This window comes from Neophocaena asiaeorientalis, unplaced genomic scaffold (genome assembly GCF_003031525.2).
Source record: "Neophocaena asiaeorientalis asiaeorientalis breed wild unplaced genomic scaffold, Neophocaena_asiaeorientalis_V1.1 scaffold171, whole genome shotgun sequence".
In the NCBI taxonomy this organism is placed as follows: domain Eukaryota; kingdom Metazoa; phylum Chordata; class Mammalia; order Artiodactyla; family Phocoenidae; genus Neophocaena; species Neophocaena asiaeorientalis.
In genome coordinates, this window is record NW_020174013.1 from 10,209,325 (window position 1) to 10,221,845 (window position 12,521).

Genomic DNA, 12,521 nt, shown 5'->3' on the forward strand with positions numbered 1-12,521 from the left:
GGGGACTTGCCCCCCACCACCGCCTGGGCTCCTCCCGCTGGGCCTCTTCCTGGCTCGGGAGGAACGGGGCACAGAGCCGGGGCTGGCTGTTTGGGAGCTGCCCCCACTGTGGGCATGAGGCACCCAGCCTGCCGCAGCGCAGGGCTGTGAGTGACTGTGTTGCCCACCCTTTCTCCTGCAGTCATCCTATGCTGTGTCGCTGCTGCGGGAGTGCGTGAAGCTGCGGCCCTCGGACCCCACGGTGCCCCTGATGGCCGCCAAGCTCTGCATAGGGTCCCTGCACTGGGTGAGTGAGCTACGGGGTCAGGGCCCAGGTCCTGGTGGCTTCCTGTGGGAGGATGGTGGCAGGTGGGCGCCAGGTGATCGTGTGCGTACCTCGCTGTGTGTGTAAGGGGTGGGGGAGCATGGGGAGCTTCGAGGCAGGCGGGCCTGGAGGGGAGAGGGGGGTGGAGCATGGCTTCTGAGAAAACTCCAGCCTCCATCCCCAACTCAGGATGGTGTCAGGTTTGTGGTTCAGCCTTGAATGTCTCCAGGGAGCCAAATGTGGAGTCAAAAGCTGGGGTGCCCCCCGCCTGCCCAGCAGCAGGGGCAGTGGGCAGGACCTTGGAGTTACCTGGGCCAACGCACCATTTGGAGTCAGAACCAGCTCCGGGCCAGTGGGAAGGTGGCCTCTCCGTCAGCCCCCTCCTTCCTCTGGGCTCCAGCCCCCTGGTCCCTGCCTTGTGCTCAGCTCCCTGCTTACCACTCTGCTGAGGTGGCTGAACTAAAGATGAGCTCAACGTGTGCCCTCTGCCCAGCAGCACTTTACCTCGAGGAGGTTAGCAGGGGGAGTGAGCAAAGAGCCCTGGGCCAGGAACCCAGGGTCCCAGGCCTCACCTTGGTGCTCCCTCCGCCAGGCTCCCAGCTGCTGCTCCCAGCCCGGAGGGTCTAGCGGCGGGGCCTCTGCACGGCTGTCTCCTCTCGCTGGGAGCCCCCTTCCCTACACTCCTGGCTTCCTCAGGTCCACATCAGCCTCCTGGTGTCGGGGGAGGCCCTATTTCCACCCCCTTGAGCGACACGGAACAGTGCAGCATCTCGGCCATGTGTTGGCTGTCAGCCCCACCCACATCTCCTCTCTTCAGGCTAAATAAGCCCAGTTCCTTCATTGGCCCAGCATCTCCCAAAAGGGGAGCTTCTCCCATACATGGTCCTCCCCTTCCTGACGTCGTGACACCCCAGCCTACCCTCGCTGTCAGGTGCCCAGCTTGTTCCAAGGCAAAGGGGCCAGGCTCCAGATGCCTGCAGCAGGCACTTCAGAATTAGCAGCCTCTCCAACTCCTCCAGTCCTGGGAAGGGAGACTCTGCCAGGTATCCTGAGGACCCTCTCCGAGGGGTCCCTGCCTCACCACCCAGCGGGCCTCATCCCACCTGTGCTGCAGGGACTGACTCCCTCGCACGATTGGTGGAGGGGGGGAGGAAGCGGCACCTTTCCCTCTGTTCCCTGGTCCTCAGGTCCCCATGTATGATATGCACATATGGCCCTGCCTTGGCCCCAAACGACTGTGGATGATGGGGGAGGGAAGAGCATTGCTTTTGGCCCCAGGCTTTATGATGTTTTTCTATAAGACTGATCTATAATAGGCTCTAGGCATTTGGAAGAGGCTTCGTGATGAGGTGGGTAAGAGTTTCACTGTTCCTCATATGTGGCATAAATGACATAAAGTATGGAGAGGGCCGGACAGGTCAAGGAGGCTTCCAGGAGGAGGCGGCCATGGACTGGGCTTCGAGGTGGGCCAGTGGCGGGCCCTTCCATCACAGCTTGCTTTCCTCAGCCGCATGATTAGTGGGGAAACTCGTCCCCCAAGTGTTTTTAGGGAGACTGTTAGCGTCTTACACCCCAGAGGGTAGGGTGCCGTTGAGATGTGGGTGCCGGCAGAGTGGGGACCCAGTCTGAGCGCATTGCGGCAGTGGGTGGCGTGAGCCGGAGGATGCAGAGGGTGGGCTCGTTGACCCGTGGCTCACACCCCTGTGTGTTCCCAGGGCTCCTGAGAGGGGCCTCAGGTGCATCCCTGGGATGAAGCCCAAATACCCGCCTTGCCAGGAGTGGGGCGGGGAGGGCATCTGTGCTCCCAAGGGCTGCCAGCTCTGAGTTGGCTGTGGGTCCACCCAGCCAATGGCCGCCCTTGCTGGGAAACCCTAAATGTAGGTCTCTCTGCAGCAGAGGAGCTGTTTCCCCCAGCAGCATAATTACAGTGATTATGTGCATTCAGATTACATGGTAATAAAATTAGGATCCAGTCAGTCCAAATTGAAAACAGATGAGTTAGGAGCAAAGTAATCAATGACAACGTAAATAGAAAAGCCCAAAAGGAAACTTAAACATGCAGACTGGACCTCAGAACTGGGGAGGAGGGTGAGTTGTTTAACCTCACCGGAGAAGTTTATTTGGGTTTGGGGGCTGGTTTGAGACAGGGTTTAACTCGGGTACAGGCTAGAGCGTGGTCCTGCTGGAGGGCTGGGGCTGGGCTCCAGGCAGCCTTCCCTGCCCTGAACAAAACCTTCTGTGCCTCCCTACCTGCCTTGGACACTTAGCACAAGGCATTGCGTTTTTTGCTGCATGTGTGTTTCTTGAAGGCAGGAACTCACTCTCTTCTTTCTTGAAACCCTAGCCCAGAGTTAATGCCTAGTGCTTACTGGATGGATCCTGCTTGCCAGTGAGCACAATCACTTGTGGAGGAATTCTGCCTTGTTTGATACTTGCCTTTCTGTCTAAACGGGGAGCTTCTTCACTTACTGTTTCTCACACCCTCAGCCCTTCTCTCCCACAAAGAACCCTGCACATAACAGGTGTTGAGAAATACAGAATAACACCTGCTTCAGCAGTCCACGAGGGACAGGTGTGGGAAGTCTACATCTGGCTCACGGTTCTCCCTGGCTCCCTGGGTTGGCGCTGGGCTGAGAGCACGCTGTAGGTGGCCCGGGGCAGCCTGTTCTCCTAGGAGACCAGGAGAGGGGCAGCCCAGCACTCTCTGTCCTCAGGGCCGAGAGCAGGAAGAATGGGTCTGACGGGCGGGCAGAGGGGTGCTGGTGCTTTATAACCGGGCACAGATCCTGCAAGGCGACCCATGCCACCTCCACCTCCTGCCTTCACAGCTGTCCTGGCTCACCTCAGCCCCCAGCAGGCCCAGCCATTGCCCAGCCAAGCCCCATGAGCTGGGGCCCGAGATCTGGGGATAAACAGTTTGGCCCGGGTTGCAGGAAGGGAGGCTTAAACTGGGACACTGGAAAAACGAGTTGTGCTGGGTGAAAGCGGACCAGGTGGCCGTGTGCCCAGAGGTGGAGCACCTGCTGTCCCCGTGTCCTGTCCTTATGCCCAGAGCCAGTGTAGGATGCTCCAGACTGGGTCTGGGTCTGAGATCAAGGTTGCCCCTGGGTGAGGGCGGGTGAGGAGGGGCCTGGGCAGAGGTGCTGGCATGGGCCCATGCTGGCTGCCCTGGGTTTGAGAGCACCGGCCCCTCTGCTTAGCCTGAGGCTTGCCTCGGTGGGGGAGGGCGTCCCAGACTCTGACCCAGTGACAGCAGTGGGGCAGCCCCCTGCCTCAGCATGACCAGCATCTTGCCGGTGTCCCCAGCCAGTTATTTGGGGCAGGAGAAAAGGGAGCTGTAAATATTTTTTCACATCCCTCCAAACACAATTAGTTCAAATTCATTTAATTAAAAAAGTTAAAACCTTTCTAGGAGGATAGGAGATGGGGGTGTGCCTGTGTGTCACACACAGAAGGAGAGGAGGTTGTGGAATGGAAAAGCGGGCCATGCTCATCTTTGGAAAGGTCTGTGGTGCTGTCCCTCGGCCTCTTCCCCCAAGGGGGTGGGATGGGATGGTAGAAAGAGTGCAGGCTTTGGAGGCTGAGAGGATAGGGTTCGGATTCCTAGCTGTGTGACTTTGGGTGAGTCATTTACCCTCTCTGTGCATCATCAGTAACCTGGAAACAGTTACATCCACTGTTACAGGGTGGCTCCGACTACCAGAGCTGAGCAGTGTCCCTCTTATTTAGCATGTGGGAGGTACCTGGTAAATGGCAGCCATCCCTGTAGCAGACTCTCAGGAAGGATGTGCCTTTGTGTTTTTGCCTTCATTTTTGAGATTCAGGGATGGGGAGGGCCAGGAAGATGGATTAAGTGTTCAGGAGGCCAGAAAGAATGCCAGCTCTCCTGCCACGAGCTTGTGGAAATTAGGAAGCGTACCTGTTCCTTCCAGGAAGAAAAAAGTGCATTTTCAGTAGAGCAGATAACAACAGGTCCTGGATCCTATGGGAAGCAACTAAGGAGAAACTGGAGGTGCTGTTTAAGCAGAGCTCTGGGGGCTCAGAAATGACCTTTCTCTGGTTCCCAGGGAGGGAAGAAGAGGTGAAGATTCCAGGGGTACAAGCTCTTTGGCCCACGGCGAGATGAACCAGGCAGCCTGAGCCGGAGCAGAGTGTACAGGCCAGGAGCCTATCTGTGTGGGGACCAAATGAAGAGAACTGGAGAGATGCAGGAACTTGGAAAGGCGTGGGAACGCTTTCCGTACTTACAGAAAGCAAAAGCAAAGGGTCAAAACGTTACATCCTTCGATGCATCCTTTTCCCAAAGGGACAGAGAGTAGAAAAATGAAGACCCACAGAGGGCAGCCGTGAATCAGGCAGCTCAGAAAGATCCAAATGTAGACTCAGAAGACCTGGGTTGGAAATTCAGTTCTCTCACTTACCAGCCGGGTGACCTTGGGTAGGTCCCCTAAGCACCCTGTGCCTCAGAGCCTAAGCTGTAAGACACCCCTTCCATCAAGTGGCTGCCATGCTATGACACGCCAGGTGGGCACCCAACTGCTCTAGAATTGCAAGGGAGGAAGAGAGAGAGGATCTCCACCTGGGTTTTGTGACGAAGTTACATGGCCTCCACAGGAAAGGAGGTATTAAAAAGCAGTGTAGGAGGAGAATGGTTGAAAGCTTTGGAAACCCCTCACCCTGCAAGTATTTTGATGAGCAAGGAGGTCCCAGTGCTGTAACCCGAGCAAATCTTGCAGAAGCAGCGGTACAACTCCAGAGCCATTAGCTGTTAACTTTGGAGGCCACAGGAGGAAGTACGTGGAGACTGGAAAGGGCAGGTGAGGTGCTAGACGCCTGGGTGGTTGTAGATGGGCAGGCGCTGGGTGGATCAGTCAGCAATCTACTTTTCACACTGTAGATTGAGACCCATTAGTGGACTGTGAGATAGAACTTTTTCAAAAAAGAAATAGACAATCACAGAATAGCATAGAAAATATCCGAGTGTATTACCCACGGTAGAGGTGAGTATTGTGACAGGGTAGGTGGGTGGTTACACGTATGTGTGTCCCAGACCACGGGACAGAGAGGTTGACCGACCTGGCGCAGCTGACTGCGCAGGGAGACCCCGCTGTCCTTGCGTAGAGTTGCTCCTTATCTGAGACGAAGGGTCAGGCCAGAGACAAAAGGCAGACAGTGGTGCCCCCTCTCTGGATTCCAGGAGGGTCTTCGATGCCACTTCCTGATTTGTCAGTGAGCTCATGTAGCTTTAGACGACAGCGACTCTATTCAGATGGCACTCGCCACATGCATTAGGCTGAGAGTTAAAAAAAATTCTGGAAGATTAACTATAGATCTAAAATCACAACCAATAATAAGAGTAGTAGTTCATGTTTATTCAAGCACCGTTCTGAGCATCCGTTGTGTCTTTATCTCATTCAGTCCTCCCCGCAACCCTGTGAGACACACGCCCGTTATCCTCATTTTACAGAAGAGGGAACGGAGGCACAGCAAAGTGAAGTGACTTGCCCAAGGTCACACAGTAAATAGCCACGCCAGGATTTGAGCCCAGGAAGCCTGGCCCCAGAGCTTGTGTTCTAAGCTGCTAGGCCGTCCTGCTCTCTGCATGGAAAATTTACCCGTGGGCATGGTGCTGACTCTGGATTTAGGTGGGATTGTCACACTCCAGAACAAAGGTGGCAAAGCTGTATTTTCAAGGGCTTTAGGATTCCCCCGGCTGTCTTAGATGAACAGGAGTTGTGCATTATGTATATGTATTTTTAATATATATTTTATATTTGAAATACATACATATTGGGGTTTTTTGTTGATTTTTGATGTGACTTTTTCCCTTTTGCTAGCTAGTTAGAGGATCCATGTATAAATCTATTAATACCGTATGGTATCATATTGTATATTATCACATTTAAGAGAATTGATGATACTTCTTTTTGTTCAGAATCCCATGACTCCACATGCAAAAAACTGTTTTGTGGTAGGTAAGAGAAATCAAAATGGTGTCGGCCATGTAAGAAAATGGTCCGTTGAAGCCTCGTGGGTTTGACTTGAGACAGATGCTGACACCACACTTAAAGACCGTTTTAACCTATGTGGGCAAGGCTGGCAAGTACTGGCCCAGGACAGCTACTCACCTGGGGTCAGAGGGGACCACAAGTTGGACAAGCTAAGGATACGTTGTCACTTTTTAAAGCTAAAGGATGGTGAGCTTTGTTAATCCAGGATATGATATATATAAACTGGAGAGTCATTTTTCCCTGTTTGCCAATAATTGCCGAGCGTTGTTCCTGGCACCCTCTGTGCCTGGGCTGCCGGAGATAGAAGCTGGCATTTGCTGAGGAAGGACATGGCCGTGAGCAGAGCGCACACACGTGGAGTGCAGGAGGTTTCTGAATTCTGTTTATAACGCGTACTTTGTGGTTTATGAAAAAGCTCGCCCCTGTTTGAATGGGGCATAATGATGCCTAAAGACAGTGTGGGAGACCAGCTGCACCAGCAGTAGGGATATTAACAAGGAGGCAACAGCTCACCTACCCTTCCCTTGGTGCCTCCTGCCCGCCCCCTGCCACGAGGCCTCCTTGGACAGCCCCAGCCAGGAGGTTGCCCGCTCTTGGGGAGCTCCCATGGCCCCAGGCCGGCACCATACAGTGGAGCCTTAATTAAGAGCCACCTTAAAAAAAAAAAAAAAAAAAGAGCCACCTTGTCCTGTGGGGTCTCTCCCTCCTTAGGGATTCCGTGTGTGCTCATCCGGGCATCCTGCCCCTGTGTCATTGGGCCTCCCCAGCCAGGCCCAGCATAGAGCCTGGTGCCGCAGAAGCCTCAGTGGAGGTTTGTGGGGAGGAGTAGTTACATTGTGGGAGGGGGTCCAGCTCCCCATTTTGCAGATAAGGCCCTCTGGGACGTAGAACTGAAGTGACTTGCTCAAGGCCCCGTGTCTGTCGGGCCGAGCCTGTGTCGCGAGGCTTGTCCTGTGCTTTTCACTCAGCCTGGCTCCGACTTCAGGGCCCCGCGGCTCTCCTGGGTCCTGCCGGGCCACGTGCTCCAGGGGACAGATCTCCGCATCTACAGACTTGGGTCCACCCGGCCGGCGGACACTGGGCAGCAGGCAGCTGTGGGGTTTACTGAGCTGCTGCCTCCCCCGAAGCGCAAGTCCTCAGGCCTGATGGTGTTACAGGCCCAGCTCCCCAGACTCCCATGTCCTTTCGGTGACCAGCCCACCAACCTGGAGGTGGCCCACTACCCAGGCCGGCAGCTTGAGCTCTACCACAGGGGGGTAGAGAGCTGCCATTGTCGCCATTTGTCAGGGATGGTGGCCAGTCCGCTGGGATCCAGCGCCCCCTCCACCATCTCCCTCTGGGCTGTCACCTCACCTGCTCTGCCTCTCTTGTAGTTCGAGGTTTTTTATCCCCTCTGTTCAGTGGGTTCTCTGCTCCATCAGCCTTTTTCCTGCACATAGCGCACCATGGCTGTGCCCAAATGGTGAACTCAGCCCAACCCGCCTCCCCACGGCTAATGGCCTCTATCTCAGGGTCCCCTCATACTCCAAGGAGGGAGAGTCCACCAGTGTCCCATGCTGTGGCCAGTGGTCAGGCCACAAGATGCACAGAACTGTCCCTCCTGCTGGGTGGGGTGCGCCTGAGCGGGGACGGGAGCAGAGTGCGGGCTCACTGGCTGGGGTGCCAGAACCCAGCTTCACTTTGTGGGCCCCTCCGGATGGGGGAGGGGAGATGTTCCACACAAGGGAGCCCTGACACCTGGGCAGCAGTGGGGCTGTGGGTATGAATCATTCAGCCCCTTGGTGAGGGCGGTACCAGTTGTTCTCGGTGACACTGCTACAGCAGGCACACGGGCAGATGACATTCCTGGGTGGGTAGGAGGGAGGGGACCTCTGGGAGGCCTGTGGGCCCTGAGTGGGCACAGCTGAGGCCCCCAGCTGTTCCCTGCCTCCCAACAGGCCTGCCTGCCGTGGGTGCCCCAGAGGGCTGCCTGCGTGCCCCTCTCTCCGTGTCACATGTTGTGTGTGATGTGTGCACACGTGACCTGAGCCAGTTGGTCCCTTTCCAACTGGAACAGTCCCTCCTGCTCTCAGGACAAACACAACCCCAGGCCTGAAAAGTTAGAGCTCCCGGTGTCAGGGAGCAAGCCCACAGCCGGAGCCAGCGTGGTGGCCTGCCCGCTCTGCAGGGTTGGCGGTGTCCCGGAGGCCCAGTCCCCGAGCCCTGCCTGCCCCCCGCTCCCGCTCCCCTGTCTCTGCCGAGCGGGGCAGGGACGGACACGGGCAGAGTGAGGAAAGGAGCTGGCACAGACTGACCTGCTCCTGGGTCCAGGCTCTCAGCAGAGCAGCTGTCAGGGAGCTGGGATCCTTGGAGCAAGGGAAGCTTTCCCTGTGAGAGGTGGCGTCCCGTGATCTTGAGCACAAGGCCTCTGGGTGGGGGAAAAGGTCCAGGTTGGTGCTTGTGGAAGAAACAGCTCTCCTTCCATTCAGTGACCGTGTGGCCTCAGGAAGGCGCCTGGCCTTTGTGGTCGGGCGCAAGGAATTGCAGTTCTGAGGGTCCCGGGCTGGCGACTATGAGTGGCGGCCCTCCACGGTGACCTGCGCCTCTCCTCTTTGCAGCTGAAGGAGGCGCAGCACTTCGCCATGATGGTGATCCAGCTCGGAGAGGAAGCCGGGGAGTTCCTCTCCAAGGGCTACCTGGCACTGGGTCTCACCTACAGCCTGCAGGCCACCGACGGTGAGTGCTGGGGCCTAGGAGCCTCTGCTCGGGGTGACTCAGGCCTCCTAATTGCCCCCCGGCACAGCCCACGCTGACCGCTGCCCCTGGAACTCCTGTGGCACTTGCCGTCTGTGATGCGCCACCAGCCCTTGCCCACACAGTGTCTTCTTTCTGGTTCACCTTAACCGTCAGCACCACTGTCCTCTTCTGGGGTCTTTTAAATCCCCCCAGTGCATGGCATAGAGCTGGGTACGCAGCAGGCGTTTACTGAATACTTGTGCCTGGTGCGTGGGTTTGCCGCCTGGAGTCTGGTGTTCCGTCCCCAACCCCGCCAGCTCAGCCGTGTGTTCCCCCAGGGATCGGCAGCCACCTACTTCTGTATCCTTGCAGCTTGAGGGAAAGGGAGTGATAGGCCCCCACCCAGACCAAACCCGGAATAGTAATCAGCTCCAACCCACACCGCCTATTCAGGCGGTGCCCCTGGGAGCAGGCTTCAGAGGCCCCGCACAACGAGAGGTAAGAACAGCTGGCACTGGCAAGACGAGGGCAGGAAGAGGGGTGAGATCCTGGTGCCGTGCCAGCTGCTTGTTCTTGAGTGACAGTAGTCACTGTGTCTTCAAGGTATTGGTGAGGCTCTGATAAGGAACCCTGGGATCCCTCCACACTGGTCAAGTGAGGGAGTCATCAGTCCCTCAGTCAGAGTCCAGAGACCCTCCATGTGCCTTTAATCCTCTAGAAGCAGGGCTGCTTTATAAGCCGGGGACCCCTGACATCCATCCATGCCAGCAGCATCTTGACCTGGTCTGGTTGGAGCCTGACAACAGTCATTTTAAAGCTTCCCAGGGGTTCCGTGGGCTGCTAAGCTTTCGAATGCCTGTGCTACCCTATTTAAAGGTGATTTAATTTACCAGAAAGGTGCCCAGTTTGGGTTAAATCAAGAAGCCTCATGGGGAAAGTATAATAGAGGTTTCTGGTGGCCTAGTGGGAGGGGAGTTAGTGTTCAGTAGGTACAGACAGTCTGTTAGGGACGATAAGAAAGATCTGGAGACAGATGGTGGTGATGGTGGCACGACATGGCGAATGTGCTTAATGCCATGGAATCGTCCACTTGAAATTTGTTGAAATGGTTAGAAAAGAAGAAGTCTCGTCAGGAAGGAAGCCCAGGGAGGCGTGTGGCCAGGACAGAGGTGGTAACTTTTCCCTAGAGGCTTGAGCCTTTGGAAGGGTCAGTGTGGCCCAGGTGGCAAGGAAGGCAAAGGAGTACAAGGATCTGTTGTGTCAAGAATCATGCCAGGAGGCTAGGACCAGGGCGACACCTGCCCCCCTTCCCCCAGTAACCAGGGCAGAGGGTGGCACCACTCCGGAGCTGCTTGAGTGCGAGCATTTGCCAGACGGGGTCCCGGTGGGGCCTCTCCCCGCAGAGCTCTGTGCCCTGGGTGGGACAGAGCTGGGTCGGCCCCGCTGCAGCACCCCCTCATGGCTTTGTCTCCATCCTGTCTCCTGCAGCGACTCTGAAATCCAAGCAAGATGAATTGCACCGGAAAGCACTGCAGACGCTGGAGAGGTGAGGGAGGCCCGACCGGCAGCGTTGCTCCAGGTGGCTCGTTCTCATGTTCTCTTAGGAGACCTTCTGGTGTAGACAGAGTAAAGGTTTCTGTCCCCATGTTGTTGACCAGCTAACTGAGGCTCTGAGAGCTCACACAGGAAGCAGGGACAGGCCTTTGGGGTTGGGTGGGTGGGTTGAGCCCTTCCACACGAGTAGAGCTCCCCCCAGGCTCAGCTCCCGTCCCCCTGAGCTCAGGGGACGTGAGCTATAGCAGGAAAGCACCTTGCACAGTGACCTACAGGTATAGCAGGGACTCAGGAAGAGTGTTTGCCTCCTCCCAGCCCCTCTGCAACCTGAGGGCTGTGAGGAGCCTTACCCCAAGTCCTCACAGAGATTCCCTGGGAGCCCAGAGTCCAGGAGGGAGGAAGGGAGGGAGGGGGCGGCAGAGAAGCCCCTCCCCCAGCAGTAGCCCTTCCTCCCTCTCCAGGCCCATCCTGGCTGAGCCCCCTCTCCACCACAGCCCGGGGACCCACCTGAGCATCCCTCCCCTTCCTTCCTCTGGCCCATCGCAGGGCTCTTCCCCATGAGCCCCGTGTGTCTTTCTCCCTCAGAGCACAGATGGCAGCTGCTGGGTAGGGGCCTGCCCTGGACTCCTTATGCCAGCTTCCTGGGAACTCCCCTCTGGGGCAGGCTGTTCTCAAGCCCAGGGAGGAAGGAGAGGCCCATCCTCGCAAACCCCCTCTGAACTCCCAGGGTCAGGGGACATCGCCTTCCCTCCCCCACTGGCTCTTCATTCCCAGCTCTTCTTGCCCAGAGAGGCCATCCCAGCCCCACATCCTCCGGGAACTGTTCCCTTCTGTCGTGCGGCGGAGAGGGCAGACTCCAGGCTCTGTACCAGGCCACAGCCGGGTCAACAGCTGCCCGGAGGAGAGGGCTTCCCCCACCCAGCAGTCCTGTCCTCCCAGACGGCCCCCACCTCAGCCAGAGCCAGCTCTCTCGGCACCCACTGCCCCTGCCTTGGGCTGCCCGTGGGCTTTCTGCCCCAGCCATGGTCTCCCGCGGGGCACCCTCCAAAGCGGGCCCAGGCAGAATCTCCAATATTTGGCCCTGCAGCACCCAGCACAGGGGTGGGCACGCTGGAGACCCACGTGACACACTGGTTGTCGACCTTGATGGCTGACTTGCTGCTCCCTTGCCCCATACAGAGCCCAGCAGCTGGCGCCCGGTGACCCCCAGGTCATCCTCTATGTCTCCCTGCAGCTGGCCCTCGTCCGCCAGGTGAGTCCTCACAATTCTAACACCCAGGTCTCTGGGGGCTGCTGATCTTCTCCTGGCTCCACTGCCTTTATCGGCTGTGTGACCCTTTGCAAGTGACTTGACCTCTCTGAGCCTCTGTTTCCTTGTCTGCTATGTCAGTACCTTCATACTCCACCTCAGAGGGCCCTAGTAAGGATTAAGTCAGCTAATGTGGTAAAGCCCCTGGCCCACGGTGGGCGCACAGGAAGGGGTTATTCTCTGCCCTCACTCCTCCTACAGTGTGTCCGTCTCCTGAGAAGTTGCCAGGTGAGCACAGTAAACATTTGCTGTGTCCTCACCTTCTGTTGAGCTTTCCCCAGGGGTCTGGAGTAGAGTGATTGGCACGTGGAGCTGTTTCTGTGTGACCCAGAGCTTTCCTCTGACCCTGTGGACGCCACCGGCAGGCTCGGCCTCTGGGGCCTGACGGGGGCCTGCTGTCCGCCAACCACCTTCGACTTGCATGGCTCTCCAGGCCGACCCACCTTCCTTCTCCAAGCTGTCCAGGGAGTGAGGCCGGGCAACCCACCCAGCCATTGCCTTTCAGAAACGAGCGAGAGCTCCCGTCACCCAGGCCCCTCAGAGCCTCTGCTTTCACGTGTGCCCCGCAGGCTGGTGCTCTGTGTGAAGCAGGACCTCTCGGTGGCTTTGATCGGGTGAGCGTGGACGC

General features: G+C 57.2%; 1 protein-coding gene across 2 annotated transcripts in view; it reads left to right on the forward strand.

The window, feature by feature from the left end:
• Window positions 1-12,521, forward strand: part of TTC7A (tetratricopeptide repeat domain 7A) — a 119,214-nt gene that overhangs the window by 67,965 nt on the left and 38,728 nt on the right. For both annotated transcript variants that reach the window (XM_024753551.1, XM_024753552.1), the window contains 4 exons: window positions 182-286; window positions 8,913-9,030; window positions 10,519-10,576; window positions 11,764-11,836. In XM_024753551.1, coding sequence (XP_024609319.1) covers window positions 182-286; window positions 8,913-9,030; window positions 10,519-10,576; window positions 11,764-11,836 — 354 coding nt within the window. The remainder of the gene's footprint in view (window positions 1-181; window positions 287-8,912; window positions 9,031-10,518; window positions 10,577-11,763; window positions 11,837-12,521) is intronic.